Source organism: Microchirus variegatus, assembly GCF_963457635.1.
Source record: "Microchirus variegatus genome assembly, chromosome: 3".
Taxonomy (NCBI): Eukaryota; Metazoa; Chordata; class Actinopteri; order Pleuronectiformes; family Soleidae; genus Microchirus; species Microchirus variegatus.
Window position 1 is genome coordinate 14,131,483 of NC_139804.1, and position 20,215 is coordinate 14,151,697.

General features: G+C 40.2%; 1 protein-coding gene across 1 annotated transcript; it reads right to left on the bottom strand.

Moving 5' to 3' along the window:
• Positions 1 to 129: 129 nt before the first annotated feature.
• On the bottom strand, positions 130 to 19,250 carry fkbp15b (FKBP prolyl isomerase family member 15b). The gene is made up of 29 exons (XM_083885974.1): positions 19,113 to 19,250; positions 16,052 to 16,155; positions 15,883 to 15,964; positions 15,098 to 15,167; positions 14,936 to 15,010; positions 14,147 to 14,245; positions 13,919 to 14,068; positions 13,743 to 13,811; positions 11,714 to 11,857; positions 11,458 to 11,609; positions 11,339 to 11,387; positions 11,125 to 11,241; positions 10,462 to 10,546; positions 10,263 to 10,363; positions 10,084 to 10,171; positions 9,887 to 9,996; positions 9,687 to 9,785; positions 9,318 to 9,412; positions 9,124 to 9,226; positions 7,858 to 8,029; positions 5,905 to 6,041; positions 5,434 to 5,589; positions 5,165 to 5,317; positions 4,242 to 4,334; positions 4,028 to 4,141; positions 2,874 to 2,981; positions 2,049 to 2,728; positions 650 to 770; positions 130 to 486 (listed from the first exon to the last, which is right to left on the bottom strand). The coding sequence occupies exons 1-29, from the start codon at positions 19,160 to 19,162 to the stop codon at positions 409 to 411; spliced, it is 3,654 nt and encodes a 1,217-aa protein (XP_083742100.1). The 5' UTR covers positions 19,163 to 19,250; the 3' UTR covers positions 130 to 408.
• Between the last annotated feature and the right edge of the window lie 965 nt (positions 19,251 to 20,215).

The following is a 20,215-nucleotide window of genomic DNA, read 5'->3' on the forward strand; positions in this document are numbered from 1 at the left end:
CCGGTGTTGTCACAGTATTGTGTGTCAGTAGCTGAACTTCCCCTTTATACACACTATTGGTTGTCTCAAAACTCTGTGAAAGAAATGCAAATCTTGACAGAAACAATGAACTGATTGGACACAAGGAGGAAAAGAGAAGTACTATTTATTTTCTGGAAACTAATTTCAGGCTAACAAATCATGTGTAAAAGTTCCACCCGAGCAAATGAATGATTAAAACTCATGGTAAAGTCTCTGAAATCACTGTGTACTGCTGATCCAGTGTCGTGTAAAATGTGTCAAACTGCATCATCAATGAAAACTGTTTGTCACAGCTCCACCAGGCTTCAGCAGAGACTACACCTTTGTTTTTGTGTTTGTTTTACAGTCCAAAGTCAAGATGCAGATTGATATGATTCTGGTTCCATCTCAGTTGAGCCAGTCCAGATCATCTTCATCCTCGTCATCACCAAACAAAGGGGCAGGAGGGGGGCGGCCCTTCAAACTCTGCACACACAGACGGGAACATCAGTGTTGTATTGATGCATATGTAAACCTTTTTATTGACAAAGTAGACATGGAGACAAAAGATGGGAGTGTGGGGGGGGGGTGAGGCAGATGATGAATCTAATCTGAGAGTTGTGATTGGACTCTACAGATCCTTCCTTACCAGCTCCTCCTCATCCTCCTCCTCCGCCTCCTCCTCGCTGGCTGCTGTGGGACATTTGACGGGAGAAGTGATCTGGAAAAATGGCTCAGTACCATTTTCCTCACTAATCCCCCCAGTCAAGCTGAGAGAATAGCAGAGGGAGAGGGGAGGGGGCACAAACAAGGAGGGTGGTTGAAGCAACAGGTGGTTAGTTCACAGAAACACAGGTGTGTGTGTGGGGACATATACTGTGTGATAGGGCTGCTCATCATGACTTGATGATTTGATCCAAAAAGTGTTTTGTCTTTAGCAATGTTTTAATAATCAATGAATGGTGGCAGCCCTACTATTGTTGTGGCATGTGCCCAGTCACCAGAAAACCAGGAACAAGTTGGTCGAGGGGCATTTTTAGTGGTTAGGGTTGTATGTGACTTCGAATGAACACTAATGTAACAGGCATTAATGACGTTAAAGCTCACATAGAGTGGTCCTGTTGCACATATGTTAGTTATGGAGGTCTACTTACATACATTAACTTGTTTTTATGGTCAAAGACTCCTAGTTGCTGTAGCAAGCCGATAGAAATCCTCTTTTCTGACGCTGTTGCCCAGCCAGGATATTTCAGACTCAACTCTCACACCCAGGAGACAGACTGTGTTGTGATTGGCCAGTTCCCGGAAGTGACATATTCAGCACACCCCCTCTGGAACGGTGGATGCACTGCTACTCATTATCAAAACATTGTTTTAACAATGTTTAAAAATAGCTTCTTCACGACTCCCAGCCGCAGTCCCTTTGATGTGTTTGACCCGGAGTCAGACGCAGAGTCAGAAGACACTGTCGCTCGTGAAACACCTTCACAACGGACATTCTTCTTCTTCTGTGGTTCAATGTACGCAACCGGATGTGCCCGGACTAGAGGCCGGAGCAGGAAGATCTGCTGTTTACCGGGTATTTTCAGAGATCTCGCTGAACCCGAGATTACAGCAGTGGCTAAACTGTTTGTTTAGAACCTTCAGGGCTTCTTAAACAAGGTAAGGACACAGATACACACTAAAAAATAGCATAAATTGGAACTTCCGGTCAAGGTCTGCTTTAATGAAAACTCACCCCATAAGAAGACAGAAGGTTAATATGAGGTTTGGGGTGCTTTCTTAAAGGTGCCATATATAAGAATGTGGCCAAAAACGGTTACTACATTCAAATTCAAAATACAGAGGTCTTTTAGACCATTAGAATTTTATGGTTTTAAGACCCATAATACTGTGTTTGAAGCATGTAGTGTCTTTTTCAAAAAATTCACTTTGCATATTCTGTAAAAACATTTTTCTTTGTTTAAAGGATTTGTGCTGGGCCGACATGTTTCTGGTTTGCTCGTGGCTGGAAACGGCTGAACTTTCTAAAGACCATGAATACTCACCGTGAGCTGTTCTGCAGTGGATCAGGTGGTGGAGGTGGGTTGGCTGGAGGTCCAAAAATGTTCTGAGAGGCATCATCCATCTGCTCTTCAGGCTCTACATGATCTGCGCTCTTCTTGTCGTCCACCTCGCTGCTCACTGCAGCGCTTTCTTGTCCATCCACAGGAGGTAAACTCTGCTGTGTGTGTGCAGACTCATCAGCGTCGCTGGACATCGTCTTGGAACAGCCTTCCTGCTGCTGTTGTGTGTCATAGTCTGCTGCTGCTGCTGCGTCCTGCTGTGTCGGAAACTCGCTGGAGAAAGCTGAGTGGAGATCAGTGGATCCTAACACCCCTGTCTGGATTTGTGTCTCTGTCTCAACAGCGGTCTCTTCTTCTCTTGACTCAGTTACTGTCTCTTCACCTGTTAACTCAGTTACCATCTCTTCCTCCTTTTCCTCCAATACTTCCTGATTCCTCTGGCTCTCAGTGTTGTGATGAGAATCCAACTCGACCACACGCTCTCCCTCCTCCTCTTCTTTTTCTCCCTCTCCGTTCACATGTACATTTCCATCAGGTTGCTCCTCTCTGTGTGTTACACTATCCCTTTCCTCTTCCTCCTTTTCTTCTTCCTCCTCCTCCTCTTCCCTCTGAGGCAGGGATGAAGATGCGCTCGTGTCACTGAGCAGCTCTAGTGTTACATTCTTGGGAAAAGAAGAACCATCTATATGATTAAGAAATTCACCCAAAATTTGCTTCACATATTTTGTTGTTGAAAAAAAAATTATATATCAATACAAACTCAACACTGTGTGACTGCTGTTCTATAGATGTTCATAGTTGACTTACTTTAATGGTGGTGACGATGAGTGCCAGCACGGCCTGGCCAGAGTACGACTCATTCAGGTCAAACTCCCCACGCAGCGAATGAAACACTCCATTCATCACGCGCTTCACCTGCAATGACATGCAGCAGTTTTCTCAATGTCAAGCTGAGAAAAGATGAGTCATAAAAATAAAGATCATGAGCAGTTGTCAGAGGTCAGAGTCATGAATTTACACAAATAATCTGGACATTTGGTGCACAGAGCACACACACTATGTTTTTTCCTGGATAGGTAACTTGCTTACCGTACTGTACTTCTATCATGTGTGTTAATTAAGTTGTATATGTTCTTAAAACAGTGTTTTCCCCAAATCTTGGGGCCTTATGTATGAAGCTTGCTTATGCACAAAACAAGTTTCTATGCAAAGTTTAGGATTTATAAAAACCTCATGGAAGACACACATAAACAGGACAGGTGAACCTGCGACTCTGATGGCAATAAAAACTGTTTAATGGACTCATTATACCCTATTTCTCCAAGTTAACCTAGTTCCCTGGTGTCCTAATGAACATGTCTGTGACATGCTTTGGTCAAAATACCTAAAGGATGAAGCACCACAGCAGTTCAATCACCCTGCCAAAACAGCCCTGTTCAGAACGCTCTGTTTAGTAGTATCTCTTTAAAAAAAAAAAAAACTTAAGGGACAGGAAATTTTACGCTTTTACGCAGACTTCGCGGACTTCCGTTGCCCTCGTCAGCACTCTCGCGTGTTTTACGGACAAAGTGGAGCTACGTGAGACAGCAATTGCAGGAATTTAGCGCATTGTGACGTAGCAGTGAGTGCGGAAGTCAACATCGCATGTTTTATCTCCTGCACTTAGACTGAGGAAGACCACAAAAACATGAGTGAGTCATCTTTTTCACACTTTGCAGACTGATAGGACCTATCTGTTATTGCAAGAATGTTGTAATTATTAAATACGTTTGTGGTGTGATACGCATTCTCAGGAAGAAATAATTATATTATTGTTCTCAGGATATATTATATTTATCATAATATATTATGTATTTATCTACATGATATATTTGTTTTTCTTCATAAAAGAGTGAAGAAGGTTGCAACAGTTGTATGGTTAGGATGTGTGTGTGTGTGTGTGTGTGTGTGTGTGTGTGTACCTCTGCTGCAGTGTCTCCTGAGCTCTCCTGCTCTGTCACTTTCTTCTCCAGTTCAGTCACTTTTCCTTGGAGCGCCTCTCTTTCCGTTAATTTTTGCTGCTCCAGTGCTGCGTACTTAAAGAGAACAAAGTGTTTGTCTCAGGAATGAAGAACAATTGAGTAAATTCAGGTGAAGTGACATCACTTCAGAATGATGGCTGGACATCTATCTTACTTTATCCTGAAGTGCCTGCAATTCTTCCGTGTGCCCACGCTGCTGTAACAAACGCTGCTCCTCCGATTCTCTCGACTGCTTTACAGTCGTAAACTGTTGAGAGGAAACAAGGCCAAAATCAGGAAACCACACTACATTATTCACACTCTTCCCATGATACACTGCAAACTAGTGGCGGGATGCCGTCACTTCACGGGTAACACAATCGCCATGCATTGTGGGAATGCAGTTTATGGTCAACACACGCCTTAAAGTAGCATAGACCTAGTGGGCCACGTAAAAGGATGTCGTGGGACAAATCTGGCCCCCGGGCCTTGAGTTTGTGCACTCTATTATCAAATTGACTACATTAAATAAAAAAGATGCTTCCAAATCCATTTCTACGATGTCTTTTACCTCATTGAACAGGAACGAAAATAACTACCTCAGTATATTAAAATCAAATCCATGTCATGTCCAATATAAGGATTCTAAAAGAATCAGATGAAGGAAATTACATGTACATATTACTCACAGCTGTACCTCTGTCTGAGGCATTTTCTTTGAATTGCTTTTTTTTTAAGAATATACACAACTCTTGATTGGCCACTGTTCTCTGATAGTTTATTGTGTTTTCTCAGTCTTCTTTGGACCTCAACAGTCATCAATCATTCTGCAGACCTTTATCTGCTAGTGCGGTAACAGGCTGCACCTGGCCATTAAAATGGACAATAATCGAATAATACAGTATAAAAAATGCTGATAATTCCTCAGAGCGATTTTTTGTGCAATCCCTCAAATTAAAGCCGAGAGTCCACACTTCAATTACATCTTGATCGTTACAGAGGCAAAATGACAAACTGTGTATCTTTGTCCATGTATGTACCCAACTGTATGTATATGTATGAATATGCACTGCATTTCCTCTTCAAGAGTGCGCATACCTTTTCCTGGAGTTGGTTGAGCTTGTCGTGCAGTGCATCTCTCTGCTCTGTGAGCTCAGACAATTCTCTCCTGTGCTGCTCTTTGGCCGTCATCAACGTCTGCTCACACTTCCTCTTCCAGTCCTCCTCGAGCTCTGCTTGCAGCTGAGACAACTGCCACACACACACACACAAATCATACAGGTCATCTTTAGAGCTCATAAATTCTGAACACCTCTAATTCAATAGATATACCAAAGAGAAAATGATTGTCTGATATGACTCTGAACCTGTTCAGATGCAGCATTGTCAGTGCTGGCCCTGGCCTTGCGTAGTTGACTTCGCAGGTTGGTCACCTCCTGCTGGTTACTCTTGCGAATCTCCTCCACCTCCTCGTCCCGATGCTGGCGCTCAGCCTGCCACTTTTTCTTCCTCTCCAAAAGTGTCTTCAAGAGAAAGAATATCACTGTCAATTTATCACGAACTGTAATGTCATATGTGGGCCACATGGGGGCGCAGTGGCTTAAAAAGAAAAGCTTACTGGTAAAAAGCAGGAGAAAATAAATGTTCTCAGGTTAATACTGTTGACAAGACAATATATAAAAGTTATTTTTTTTTTTTATTTATTTATTTTATATATATTATTTATTAGTCTTTCATTCTGGGAAAATCACAGCAAAAGAACATTTAATGCACTTTTAAGCATAAATCTTTTGTTCAGTGGCCTTTCAATGACAGAGGGGACAAAAACAAGTACATACTCGTTCCAGAGCTTCTTTATCAGTCTTCATGTCCTGCAGCTCTTCATCCATGCCGTTGAGCCTCAGCTCCACCTCTTTGCGTCTCTGCTTCTCAGAGCGGTACTGAGCCTGAGCCCTCTCTGCCGTCTCCTTCAGCTCTGGATCACAGAAACACAGCTTTGTTTATTTGATGTTAACACCAACTCAAACAACATCAGTTTGTTTGAATACATCATTCCGTTTCAGTTTTGACCAATGGATGTGGCCCTTTATTTTGCAGGATAATGTTTTTTTCCATCACGGAGTTACCTGGATTCGATGGTTGATTATATGGAACTATATATTTTTATTCGGGCCCACGGTTGGTGTAGTGGTGAGCACTCTTGCCTTTGCAGCAAGAAGACCTGGGTTCCTGGGTTCGAGCCCCGTTTGGAACAACTCCGGAACAAGGGCCTGTTTGCAAGGAGTTTGCATGTTCTCCCCGGGTTCTCCGGCTTCCTCCCACAGTCCAAAAACATGTGATATGGGGACACTCATCAAATTGACCGTAGGTGTGAGAGTGTGAGTGAATGGTTGTTTGTCTATATGTGGCCCTGCGATGGACTGGCAAACTGTCCAGGGTGTACCCCGCCTATCGCCCAATGTCAGCTGAGATAGGCACAGCAGCCCCCGCGACCTTCTGGTGGAGGATAAAGCGGTAGATGATGGATGGATTATTTTTATTATTGATTAATCCGACAGTTATTTTGCCAATTCTACCACTTTATCCTCCAGGTGAGTGTCGTGGGGGGGGGTGACAAAATGTCAAAGTTTTTGTAAATGCATTGTTCTATTTTGACAGCATTAACATTTGAATTCACTAGTTTGAGTAGTTTTTCTAGAAAGATATGCATACAGAAATACAACATGTACATGGACTACATGGATACTATTTTTGTTATGTTTATTGCAAAATGTGACTTGTGGACACCAATGTTTAGACAAAACAAGCATATTCAGTTTGTTTTGGTTATAAATAATTGTGAGAATAAATGGAATAATAATTAATTTTGTCGTTTAATTTAGTAATAATAACGTAATGGATTCATTGCTGCAGCCCTGTATGACAAGGATTTGTCATTTCATTTTTGAACCATTTATAACGACCTGTTATGCATTCAAATAACCAACCACAGATGAGAACATGTGGCAGCATACATTTCCGAGCATGTAAGGTCTATGAACCACAGGTCTATTCTGAGCCTCATACCTGAACGACCTAAAAATGCAGATGTTATCAAAAAGGCTTTAGAAATAAGAGCCCAATTATGTTTTAAAATGACATGGTTACAATGAACACAAACAGACTACATTCAGACCTGAGGTGTAAAAGGACTTTCAGTTCCCTGTGAAACTGTGTCCTTTACATTCAGTTTACACATGGGAAAATACACTGCCTGGCCCCAAAAAAACAGTCGTCACCTTGATTTAACTAGGCAAACAGGTGAGGGGTTGGTCAGGTCTAGGTTCAGCAACATCACATGTGCAAAGAATGAGGTCAGCTTACAACCTGAATAACCTACTGAATGACCCGATTATTCCATCAATGGAGTTTTGCATATTCCAAGATGAAAATGCGAGGATTCATTGGTGGTTCAGGGAGCATGAGACATAATTTTCACACCATTCCAGATCACCCCATTGAGAATCTTAGGGATGTGCTGGAGAACACTTTGAACAGTGGACCCATGACTCATCAATACAAGATATTCGTGAAAAATTTATGCAACACTAGTCAGAAAGAGAGTATGAGGTACGATGTTTTCCCTAAATATGGATGATATTAAAGTTGCATCTGATGTGAACTGAATATATCACGTCAAATCTAACACTGAAAGAATAATGAATCAACAAAATAATAAAACACAAAGTATGTCTTTTTGTACAATTAAAAAAACAATATAATATTCCTAGTAAAAGCACATGAAAACAAACCTTCCAGCTGTGTTTCTAAGGAGGTGATGCATTGGCAATGGTTCTCACTGTCCTGCAGCACTGAACTCAGTTTACTCTGCAACTCCACAGCCTTCTGTTGGTGAGACGTTGCCTCGAGCTGCAGCTCAGACAGCCGTGCTGTGGACGAAGCCAAATCCTCTGTCAGACGAACCTTCAGGGGCAAAAGAGGACACAGTGTGGAATATATGTTGCAACAAAGGCCAGGACACAGACAGACAGTGGAACATAACAGACACAGCCTGGGTGACACTGGTGTGAACAGCATGGCCCTGTGCAGGAAGAAGAATGACGACTAAGCTTAACTGATGGAGATAGAAAGAGAAATGGAAAAATGAGGACAGCTTGTTACAATGAGGTCAATGAAGTGTGATATTATTCCACTTAGAGTTGGGTCAAATAGTAGTTGCACACATCATTTTCAAGTCGGTAACTATGACGAAGAGATTATCACATCACTTGTTTATTTCCAGATTTTGTCAGTCATGTGACTTGAACTAAAGTGATCATTGTGAGAGCAGCTTTATCTTCCAACGTTTCATTAAAAAAAAAAAAAAACTCAGGAGCAATGTTGGACTTGCTTGCCTCAAAACCAAATATGCTAATGTGCTAATAATTGTCCTTATTCTGCAGATACTCTTTGACCCTGAACTGGCAGCAGTGCACAAAGAATACAAGCTCACCTGGCCAGAGCCCAGGTCCTGAGACAGAGCAGGCTGAGAAGAGAGAGCAGTAAATTCCAGAGAATCTGAATGAAAGGGAATATCTTCTCATCCAATCATACAGCCGGTTTATTACTTATTAAAAAGTATTCTTTATCTCTTTTATTAAAAAAAGGTTGAGGGGTGTAAATATATATTTAAATGTCTTCTTTATTTGTTTTTCATGACCTCAGAATGAGCCTTTAATATAACCCAGGTCCTTGACATAAACCACCATGTTTGGTATGTGGTTCGTTGCAGTATGCAACTTCACCACTAGGTGCCGCCTACACACTGGTCGGTTAAATGAGGGGATCGAAATTTTTACAAGAAAGAAAATATTTCAGGGACAACCCAAATGTACCATCCCCATCTGTGACTGACTTACACCAGCAGATCAAATCTGAATGTCAGTCTTTTACTTGTCTGCTTGTGTTCTCAGCCTTTTCCTCCATTCACAGTTCCATCTTTGTTTGTATATTGCTGGAGGAAGCAAGGTCTTCTATTATTATATTATAATGATATTACATATTCTAATGTCACTCACCTTGTCCTGTTCAGCCTGCAGTAATCTGGCCTGGTTGTGTTCACTGGTGGACTTTAAGGAGTCATTCCTCTGCTCCTGCAGCAGGTTACTCTGCTCCACATATCTGGACAAGCAGAACACTTCCACACTGTGTCCACCTCAAACACCCACAAACTCAACACTGTCTCCGTTATGTTTTGGATTTTCTGACTCACCTCTGGTTCTGGTTAATAAGATCCCCAATCTTGCGGTTTTGCTCCTCAATGCGAGAGCTTTTCTCAAACATTTCCTTTTTTAGACATTCATTTTCCTAAAAACACAAACACAGAACAATTTTCTCTCAATTTTTACTTCATTAAACAGATGACTCAACTAAAATTGTCTTGGACAGCATGTAAACAACAGTAAAAAAAACAGTATGTAGCCCTTGGTGGGCATGGAAGATCTTTAGAAATTACTACAATTGTAATTCATTTACAGTTTTAATAAAAAAATCTAAATAAAGAAGTACAGCAACACAACCATGGGATTTAAATGACATATTAATATGATTATTATTATAATATAATTATTCCAATGTTTACCTGCATGATTCTTTGGATGCTGTGCATGATCATGGAGGTTTCCATGGACATATTAGACACGCCCATGGAAAGACTTCCTTGTCTTTGAAGATCATCTATCTGTCGAAAAAAATAAAAAATAAAAAACATTATTATTATTACAATAAGTCCTTTGTTTTAAAGGTGCTTGACAAACACATTCTTGTCCATGTGATTTATACCTTTGAGGCCAGTTGATCCACTTTATCTGTGACTTTACCGACAGCTAAGCGGATTTCTGTGCTGTGCTGTCGTGCTTCCGTCATTAAGAAGGAATTCACATCACTGGAGCCTGGTAAATAAACAGCACAACCATAAACAATCAAACAGTTCCACTATTTAGAATTGCTATCAAAGAGTTTATGACTATAATTCTTACCCATGTATGGGACAGTTTGAGCAGGGTACACCTGTCCAACAGGCTGCAGCTGAGATGGAGCCACAGAGCTCTGTGTGTAGGAGTAGGGCTGTGGAAAAAAACATCATGCACTCACCGATTACCAGGTTTGCTTTGTCATGTTAAACATACACAATGACCATGTGCTGGGGAAAACTTACCTGAAAAGCATGGCAGTTTCCTGACAACCCAGGTAGTGCAGCCACAGTGGTCATGACCGGAAGTAAGGTGGAAGGTGGCACAGTGTGAGGATGAGGATGTACTGCACGAGAAACAACACAATAGAAGTGTCAACAGTCACCGTGTCCGCTGTAATTCACAAAGAATGTCGATATGAAGAGGTAGAAGAAGCTGACTAACCCTGTGCTGCAGCAGGAGGAGCAGTAGAGATCTGCACTGGAGATGATGCAACAGGCTGATCCTTCACTCTGCTACCAGTGGTGTCCTGGAGATCCATGCACAAATAACAGTTTCACAGCATTATTTTGAATATTTCGTCAGCAAAGAGGCAGAGCTTAATCAGCAATGACGGGTCTCCCACCTCTGTTTTAACTAAATAACAACATGAAAAGACCATGTTGTCATTTAGTTAGTTCTCAATATCAACGCTTATATACAAACCCAGATTTTTTATTTTTAAAGGAGTCCAGACATGATTTGGTCAAAAATACCATAAGGATGAAGCGCCACAGCAGTTCAATCACCCTGCCAAAACAGCCCTGGTCATAATGCTCGGTTTAGTATCTCTTTAAGTCCAGCTTAAAAAAAAAAAAAAAGTAAAAATGAAACTTAAGGGACATGAAATGACATCAGCCACAGAAGCTACTGGGAGCTAACAGCAGTTAGCATTTGGAAAAGTGATTGCAGGCTCTAGCAGGCACATTGTCGTCATATATAACATGCATCCACTGGACAGATAAATCCTCTGAGGCTGGCTTAAAAAGTAAACTAACAGCGGAAGTTGTAAGTGACAGTCCATGCATATAAACGTCTAAAGAGAGAAAACATTGTTGAAAATCCCACCTCGAGCTCAGAGTCACTGGATTCAGGCTGGCTGCTCACTCCTGTCAGAAAGGGCAACATGGGCTGTCCCATTTTTGCCATGCGAGAAATCAGCTTGGCTTTCGTGGCATCTGGATTCTGAAGGTTGAAAAGAAAAAAATCAGACCACACATGAGGCTTCATAGCTTTAAACATTCTACATTATGTAGAAGTAAGATGCAGTGAGGGTGCTTACTGCCAGCTGCTCACTGAGAGAGTTTGACTTTGCACGGAGTGGAGGCTCCCTGCAAAAGATAACACTGGTGTCTAAAAGTAAGGACAATGTTATTACATGTTAATGTTATTATAACTTACCCTGGTCTGCCTTGACCTTGTGCACTGGTCTGTGCTGCAGGTTCTGGGGTCACATTCTCCACACTGGGGGCTGGGGACGGAGCAGGCGAGGGAGAAGGAGCAGCAGAGCTGACACTGGCCCGCTCAGAACCACTGTCCTTGGAAAACTTCACCTATCGCACAAAATGAGCACAACAATCTTCACTTCCCAAAAAGCAAAGAAATAACTGACGTATTCATGTGACAAAGATCTGATGATGAAATAAAATGAGTGTACCCGCCGAAGTTCTGCTTGAAAAACAAGAGTGCTATCAGGCGGGACACGGTTGGGGACTCCTTTAGATCCATAAGCTAAGTGTGGTGGGATGACAATGAGGCGGTGGCCTGACTTCTTCATCCCCAGCATCCCCTCCTCCCAGCCCTGCTCACACACAGCAGGAAAATGAGGAAATAACATGATGTTACAACATGTTGCAGTCACTGTTTAGTCTATTTTATGAGAGACCGTTTGAGAAATAATTCAGTCTTGCGCTCACGTTACATCGTACTCTCTCACAAACACTACAATAGTCACACACAGTTACTACTATAGTTAAACACACATACTTACCATTATACTCTCTCACACTACTTTAGTCATGAACACTTACCATCATACTCTCTCACAAACACTACTATAGTCATGCACACTTGGGGCCAATTCCAATGCCTATCTTAACCTTCAACCTTAACCCTCATGGCTCAACCCTTAATCTTAACTGGCCCTCAAAATCAAGTGTTGAGGGTTATTTTCTCACTTAGAAATGGGACACCCCTTAAATGCAGATACGTCTTCAGACTGTAGGGGGCAGAATAACGTGAAAGTTGCGTCCAGTCTGTCAACTCCAAAAAAGAAGAAGAACACATTTACGTCACGATTATTCATCACGATCCGTTTGTCAGTCAAGTTATTAAGTTGTCAGTCAGTTATAAGATGATACTCATACAAATACCACAACCACGGACATATTCAGCTGACAGTTACCACACACCACGGCTTATTGAAAAGTAAACGATAGCAAACGATCGCTTGTCCGCACCGGCCGGCTATTGACAAAAGATTGTAAAATAAAAATAAATGTTATGCAACAATTACGTCAGTAATCCATAATATGGGCCTAAACTAAGATAACATCATTTTTATATCTCTATTAACAAAGAAAATACTTAATTTGTAGCATACTCGTTTCGCTGCTTTCGGCGCCATCTTTGTTTTTTCAAAACACGCAATGCATTCTGGGTAGTCCTTGCTCCCAAGGGTGGTCTCGGAAAATCTCAATATTGAGGGCGATACAGCCCTTAAACTTAGCAGCTACTTATGAAATTATTAAGTTGTACTTACAAATACTAAAGTTGCCTCCTTGATTTTAGTTCTCCCTCACAGCTTCCATTCAGCTAGCAGTAAGCTCCTAGAGCTGTGCACCAATAGACAAATGAGGCTTTATACGATTTCCTTTTTAAACAAACTAACTTCCTGTTTTAGTAATGAGTACATTAGTGTATGTGGGAGAGTATGATAGTATGTGTGCGTGACTATAGAAATAAGTGTGTGTGACTATACTGGTGTTTGTGTGAGTGTATGATAGTCAGTGTGTGTGACTATCGTAGTGTTTGTGAGTGAGTATGAAACATGAGCGCAAGAAAATATATATATATATATATATATATGTATATATATATATACATATATATACATATATATACATATATATATATATATATATATATATATATATATATGTATATATATATATACATATATATACATATATATACATATATATATATATATATATGTATATATATATATACATATATATACATATATATACATATATATATATATATATATGTATATATATATATACATATATATACATATATATACATATATATATATATGTATATATATATATATGTATATATATACATATATATATATATATGTATATATATATATATGTATATATATATATACATATATATACATATATATACATATATATGTATATATATATATATATATATATATATGTATATATATATATATATATATATATATATATATATGTATATATATATATATATATATATGTATATATATATATATATATATATATATATATGTATATATATGTATATATATATATATATATATATATATATATACACAACAATTCTATACAGACCCAAAGCCACAACAGAATCAGAAGACAAGTTTCTGAGAGTCAACAGCTTGCTTATACGTGTGTGTATACTGTGCTCACCTTGATCACTTTTCCAGCTCCAATTTTCAGTCGCAACAGCTTGTCTTTGTTCTGGTTGGAGTCAAACATCTGCAGTGGGAAGTGAGATCTCATGTGTTTTGTGTTGCACACCAAGAACTTTCAGAACTTGAGAAAAACAATGACATGGATGAGTAACAGCGAAGGTGTTCTCTGACCTGTCCAAGGGTATGGTTCTGCAAAAGCCAGCCTGTGTACACCACCTCCAGAGAGTCTCCATGCTCCACCCCCTGGCCTTCCCCAGGACTCAGATCCTGAACCACCACACAATCTAAACACGCTGCACTGTTCACTCTTGCCAAGCACACCTGAGGCACAAAGTCAAAGTCATAAAGGTCAGGCTGATAAAGAGGTTTAGTATATCAACCAGTATCAGTGTGACTCACCTCTTTGCAGAAGTCCGATGAAGCTTTCTCTGATTCGAACATCAGGGACCAATTCTGCCTCTGGTCATCATAAAAAGTGCAGTAATAGTTTGGTTGTACCTGTGGGAGTGAAGGAACAATCAGTGCATTGACTGTCACCAGTTATCTATTCTCTGTTCACACAGGCTATGAGGATTTATTGATTAATAACCGAGTATTAAATGAATTTTTATTCATAAAAAAACATTTATTTCAGCATCTTAAACGTGAACATTTCCTTTTTTTTCCTAAAGTCTATAGGCTGTACTCCCAAACACAATAAATATTGTGATGACCGTTGGTATAATGTTCCTGTTGATGTGTTAACAACAAAACAAAGAACAGCTCTACAAACTTCATGAGAAGCCCTCATATACAACATTGAGATTATCTGACTATCTATGGCAGCCTTGGCTCACTTCTTGACAGATGACTGATTGAACTGCCATAAAAATATTTTTTGATCACAAGAGCCACAAAAACAACACACAAAATCCTGGAAGGACTGGATAACGTAAGCCCAGCTGTCGAGACAGTAATGGCCATGGCCACATGGTCCCTGACACAGCAAACACAATAAACGTCATTATCCAAAGGCAATTCAATTTCCCCTTCATTATAAATCATGGATACATTTTTTTTTTTTTAATTCGATATTGGTCTCTGCCTTTTGCTCTATGTCAGCTGGGATTGGTACCAGTGCCCCCCTATGACTCTTATGTGGACTTATGTAGACAGTGCTGTGATGCTCTGATGTTTGTCTGTACTCACTGTGAGAACAAAGCCTGTATGAATCTTGGCAGTGGCCACTTGTTTCTGTTGGCTCAAGTACAGGAGCAGCTTGTACTGCAAAAAAAAAGAGGACTTTTATTCATAAAAAAGCATCAGAAGTCTGCATGGTTCTTCTCAGTGACCAGTGAGCACAGCTCGTACCTCTTTAGTTGTGTGGCTCCCCAGTGTGGCTGCTCCCAGCTTCCCCTGCTTCACATACTGTCCGTTAATGCTGCGAGACAAACATGGACTTTAGGACCATGAGATGATTTGGTCGATTGTGGATTAGCATATTTGTTTTTTATGTAATAGTTTGGGTTTATTGAAGTGTGGTGGCATGAGTGTTCGAGTGTATTTTGGTTTTCTAGGCTTATTTTATTTTATTTATGATTTTGTTTCACTGATTTACTTTTAATTTTATTTAGATTTAAATTATAGTTTAACAAATGACCATCTTGTTCTTTGTGTTGCGTCCCTTTCCCCTAATGAGCTGGGTAGGCAATTACATTGTTTCCGTTAACATTAAAAAGCCAAGGAAATGAGCCAGGTATTATCTTTAATGAAAGGTAATAACTGTAATTTAAGCATCTAATATAGATCATAAACAGTCGATGTATTGTGTATTTACAACATATTGTTGAACACCTTTGTTGAAGCACAAACAGCTCATGAGCTCAGAAAAACAACCTGTGTGCAGCTTAATATCATATATATATAGATATATATATATATATATCTATATATATATAGATATATCTATATATATATATATAGATATATCTCGAATACAGGGGATATAGCCTAAAAATATCAATATATGTCAGAGTACCTCACATAACCACACTTCAAAATATGTGAACTATTCCTTTTAATGCCGAGCAGAAACGTTTTCTTCATGCTGGTTTTTAAATAAGGTCAAAAAGTACTTGATAAGACACTGTGCTCACTATCTGAAGGCTTGGACTGCTGTGGCGAATAACACTGCTGGAGCTCTGGATGGAGGAGGAGGTTGTTTCTGTGAGGCTGGTGCTGTAAATACATACAGTTATTATGCACTTGTGCATTTCCACATCAACATGCCATCTTAATTGTTGCCTCACGTTGTAATGCTCTTACCTGAGTTGGAGCTCTTTCTGGGCTGTTTGGGAGCTGTATACTGAAATGACTCATTCCCCTGATTGGCCTCCTGGTCCAGGCCAAACAAAGACGCCAACTTAGCCCTGCAAAGAGAAGTCTGGGTTATCATCCATTATCTTCCGTTTTATACTCCACCAGAGTGTTGCGGGGGGGTACTGTGCCTATCTCAGCTGACATAGGGCGATAGGCAGGGTACACCCTGAACAGTCCATTGCAGGCGTGCATAGAACCTTTCTATTTTAATAAATCAATGAATCATTCGTTTTTGTGTGGGTCTGATAAAATAAAGCATGTTCTGTGAAACACTTTCTATTATTACGTCATTAAATCGAATAGAACTGGGTTTGTGAACAAAAAAAGACATTTGGGGATGTCTTTATCTCAAAGAGACATTAAATGGACAAAATGTTTCTTTTTGGAACCAGGATTTACAATTAAGTAGAGCTGACCATTATTTTCGTAATCGATTGATCAGTCAATTAATTTCTCGATTAATCGTTTGGTCCATAAAATGTCAGAAAACGTTAAAACGGGAAATGACGATGTTCTTGAATGTCTTTATTTTGTCCATAAACGAAAATGATTCAGTTTTAATGATTTCTTTGTTATGTGGAGCAAAGAAATCAAGACAATATTCACATTTAAGAAGCTAAAATAATCAGAAATCTTTATTCATGAAAAAAGCTTCAAACCGATGGATCGATTATCAAAATACTAGTTGACGATTAATTTAGTAATCAATGAATTGTTTCAGCTCTACAATTTAGAATGGCATATTGAACACAATGCACAGGTTATTAAAGCCATCCACTGTGAATGCTATCATTCAGTCAGAAATGTGATTATTGCTGATGATAACTCAAAGTGAGCGGCTCGTGTAGCCATGTGTGAACACAAAGAACGCGTCCTCAACACTTTCACAAGTGAATTCTACTGCCACAACTGCTTCTTGACCCCACCCGCTCCTGCTCTGCTGCTGTATACACACAAAGGCTCCCTCAGTCAGATCTGACAGTATTGCTCGACACAAAGGATGGATGTGGCATACAAATAATTGTACATTGTTTTTGTTCAGAAAGACCAAACACAAGCAGAATAACATCTAATAAAATACAAAATTTAAACTGCTAAAACTTTCAACGGTGAATTTTGTCTTTCAAACAAACAAACTTCATCCACTGAAAAATAAGGCATTGGCATCATAGTAACATTGAAGTCAAGAGCAATATTTGTGGAAAAGTGCCCTGCTGCCTTGTACTAACCCCTGGAACTCCCTCCACTGGTAATCACTGGCATCTCCTTGAATGGACATGTTGAAGGCCTTACAGTAAGGCCCTCATCTCCAGTTGTAAGGACGCGGGATGAGCAGGAGCCACCGGTTTGCATGCGTTATTTAAAATCCAATGCTCCTACCCTAAGCCAACGCTGACCTCTGATCCGTCGGCTGAAGTCATACCACGGTGTTACATTCAGCAGCATAGCAGAAAACAGTGAGGTGCTCAGACCCTACTGGGCAGAGAACCTTACTCCTTTAACAAAGAGCATGTGAGCGGAATCAGCTGCCAGATCACTCCTCCTCCCTCTGACCCAGGACCTACACTGGCTACTAAGTCGTGCAGTGGCACAAAACACAACTCCATAGCTCCTTAGTTTCATTTCATAAAAAAACACAAATGTCCATCACAAAGGCTGCTTTCCATGTAGGCAATATAACAAAGTACACATATTTTACTACTTTGGTCCAGTTAAATCTCAGCGATGAGGACTGCAGTAAACTGAGGCTTGTTAATTACATCAGGATGCATAACAACCTTGTGACAGTCAAGTCAGCAAAGCAGTGTGAGAACAGTTTGCCCTTTCCCTCAAGAGAAGTTAACGTGCAAACAGAACAGAGAACCCATAACCCTGAGACAAAGGGTTGAGTTTCACAATATTATTGTTTCAGAAAAATGAAGTCTTTAACACTTTTATTATGTAGCCGTCTGGTGGGAATTCTCAAATGGAATTTTACACATGAATCTACAGATTTAAGAGATCACTCTAAAGAAGTGGACCATTCATCTCCATCTACTTTGTGATGAGCTTTAGGCCCTGTCTTTTTCTTTTCTGTAAACAACATGGCATTGTTTCAGCCAAGGTCTTCATCCCAAAATGACTCTGAACACTCACAGTAGTACAGAGAAGAATAAGGTTGAGCAATGCATGCACGAAGAAAAGTGATAGCAAATGAGGTGCAAGAGGTCATAACATCATAATTTTCCCAAAGTAGCATATTTGTTCTCGACATGAAAATTCAAAAAATGACATTTCAATGCTCCAAAAATGCAGTTTCCGTGTGATTTAGGATTGTCATGGACAAACCCCTCTTCATTTCCATGTACATATGCAGTGGGTGTTTGACTATGTGTGGGTTCATCCAGGTGAGGAACATTTGTATTTGTATAATTGTATAACAACCTCTCTCAACAATCTCTCATCTGTTAAGGATGGAACCCCTTTAACTATTATATCAGGTAGCTTCATTTGTAAAATAAATAAATAAAATGCATGTCTCACAACAGATTCAATGGACAAATGGAAGCACGCAAGTAATAATACATCAGAGCAACAGGAACTTGAAACGAAACAAAAACATTTGTGTTCATCACATCTTCATTAGCAGCAGCCATTTAAAATATAGACAGTGATTTGAAACTGTTCTACAGTAGTAGTGATTTGATCAGTCCTAACTTCGACAACCATTGTCTCTAAACTCTCTTCCATTCATATCCAGCGGGACAATAAGTACACAATGACTTGACAGCAAGCAGGTGCACATCATGAGAGATGTCGTCATTCTGCAGTGGTTTAACATTTAAAACACAAGCGAACAGGCTGCACTAAGTCGCCCGGGACTTTTCTTATCATATATTTTGTGTGACATGTAGCTCATGAACGAGCACACCTTATAACCATTGCTGCACTGTGCAAGCTAGTTAGCTCCCATGCTAAGAGAGTTATAGCTGCTTGATGGACAAACCCCACGTAAACACGTCCTCACCCTCCTGATGGAGACAAGAAATCTCTATCTTCGTCGTCTCCGCCGAACATTCTGCTTCTCCTTCTTGTTCTTCTTCAGCTCGAAGCCGATTTATTCTTCAACAAGGACACTCGGGTGTTTCTTAGTGTGTTGAACGCCACTTCCTGTTTGTGGTGGAATCAGCTGACTTTCCACATGACCCGGTGTTAGTTTCCATCATGACCACGAGAGGGCGATGATTAATGCGTTGTTGATCCGAGAGAGGCTTGGATATGAAATTAAAGATAATGTTGTGCACATTCATTAAAGGTATGATAACAGAAATAAATATTTAGTCGTGCATGTAATATCATGATTACTACACAATTTTAACAAAAGATTCATCATTATAAAGTGTGGCAACTATTATTATGTTTACTTCACATATTCATTGTTTGTTTTTTGATTTGTTTGGGACCACATATGTTGTCCCCCCTCTGTATCTGTTAGTTAGCTTTTTTCTAACACTCCACAACTGCTGTAAGACAGCGACTCATCCTCTCATCCTGCCCATGTCTTTTTTTCCACTGACTGTTCCCATGTCTCAAGCTGGTCCTGAGCAAAACATCATCATCTATTGTTTTCTCATATTTTTGTCAGCCCTGGCTCTGAGAGCACCCTGGTCTCCAGCAAACCATGGGAAAAGTTACATGTGTACAAGAAAAACATGTGACAAGGCTATCAAACACGTCATCACAACATTCTGAAGTATTTGAACCTCGACAACTTTTCAATGGAATGGCAAGAAGACCCAGGTTCCTGGGTTCGAGCCCCGGGTTGGAACACAGGCCTTTCTGCAAGGAGTTTGCATGTTCTCCCCATGTGTGCGTGGGTTTTCTCCGGGTTCTCCGGCTTCCTCCCACACCCCAACAACATGCAAATGTGAGGAAATTGACTGTTGGCATGATAGTGTGAGTGAATGGTTTGTCTCTATATGTGGACCTGCGATGGACTGGCGAACTGTCCAGGGTGTACCCCGCCTATCGCCCTATGTCAGCTGAGATAGGCACAGCACCCTCTGCGACCCTCCGGTGGAGGATAAAGCGGTAGATGGTGGATGTTTTGGAGTCACATGAATCTTCCCC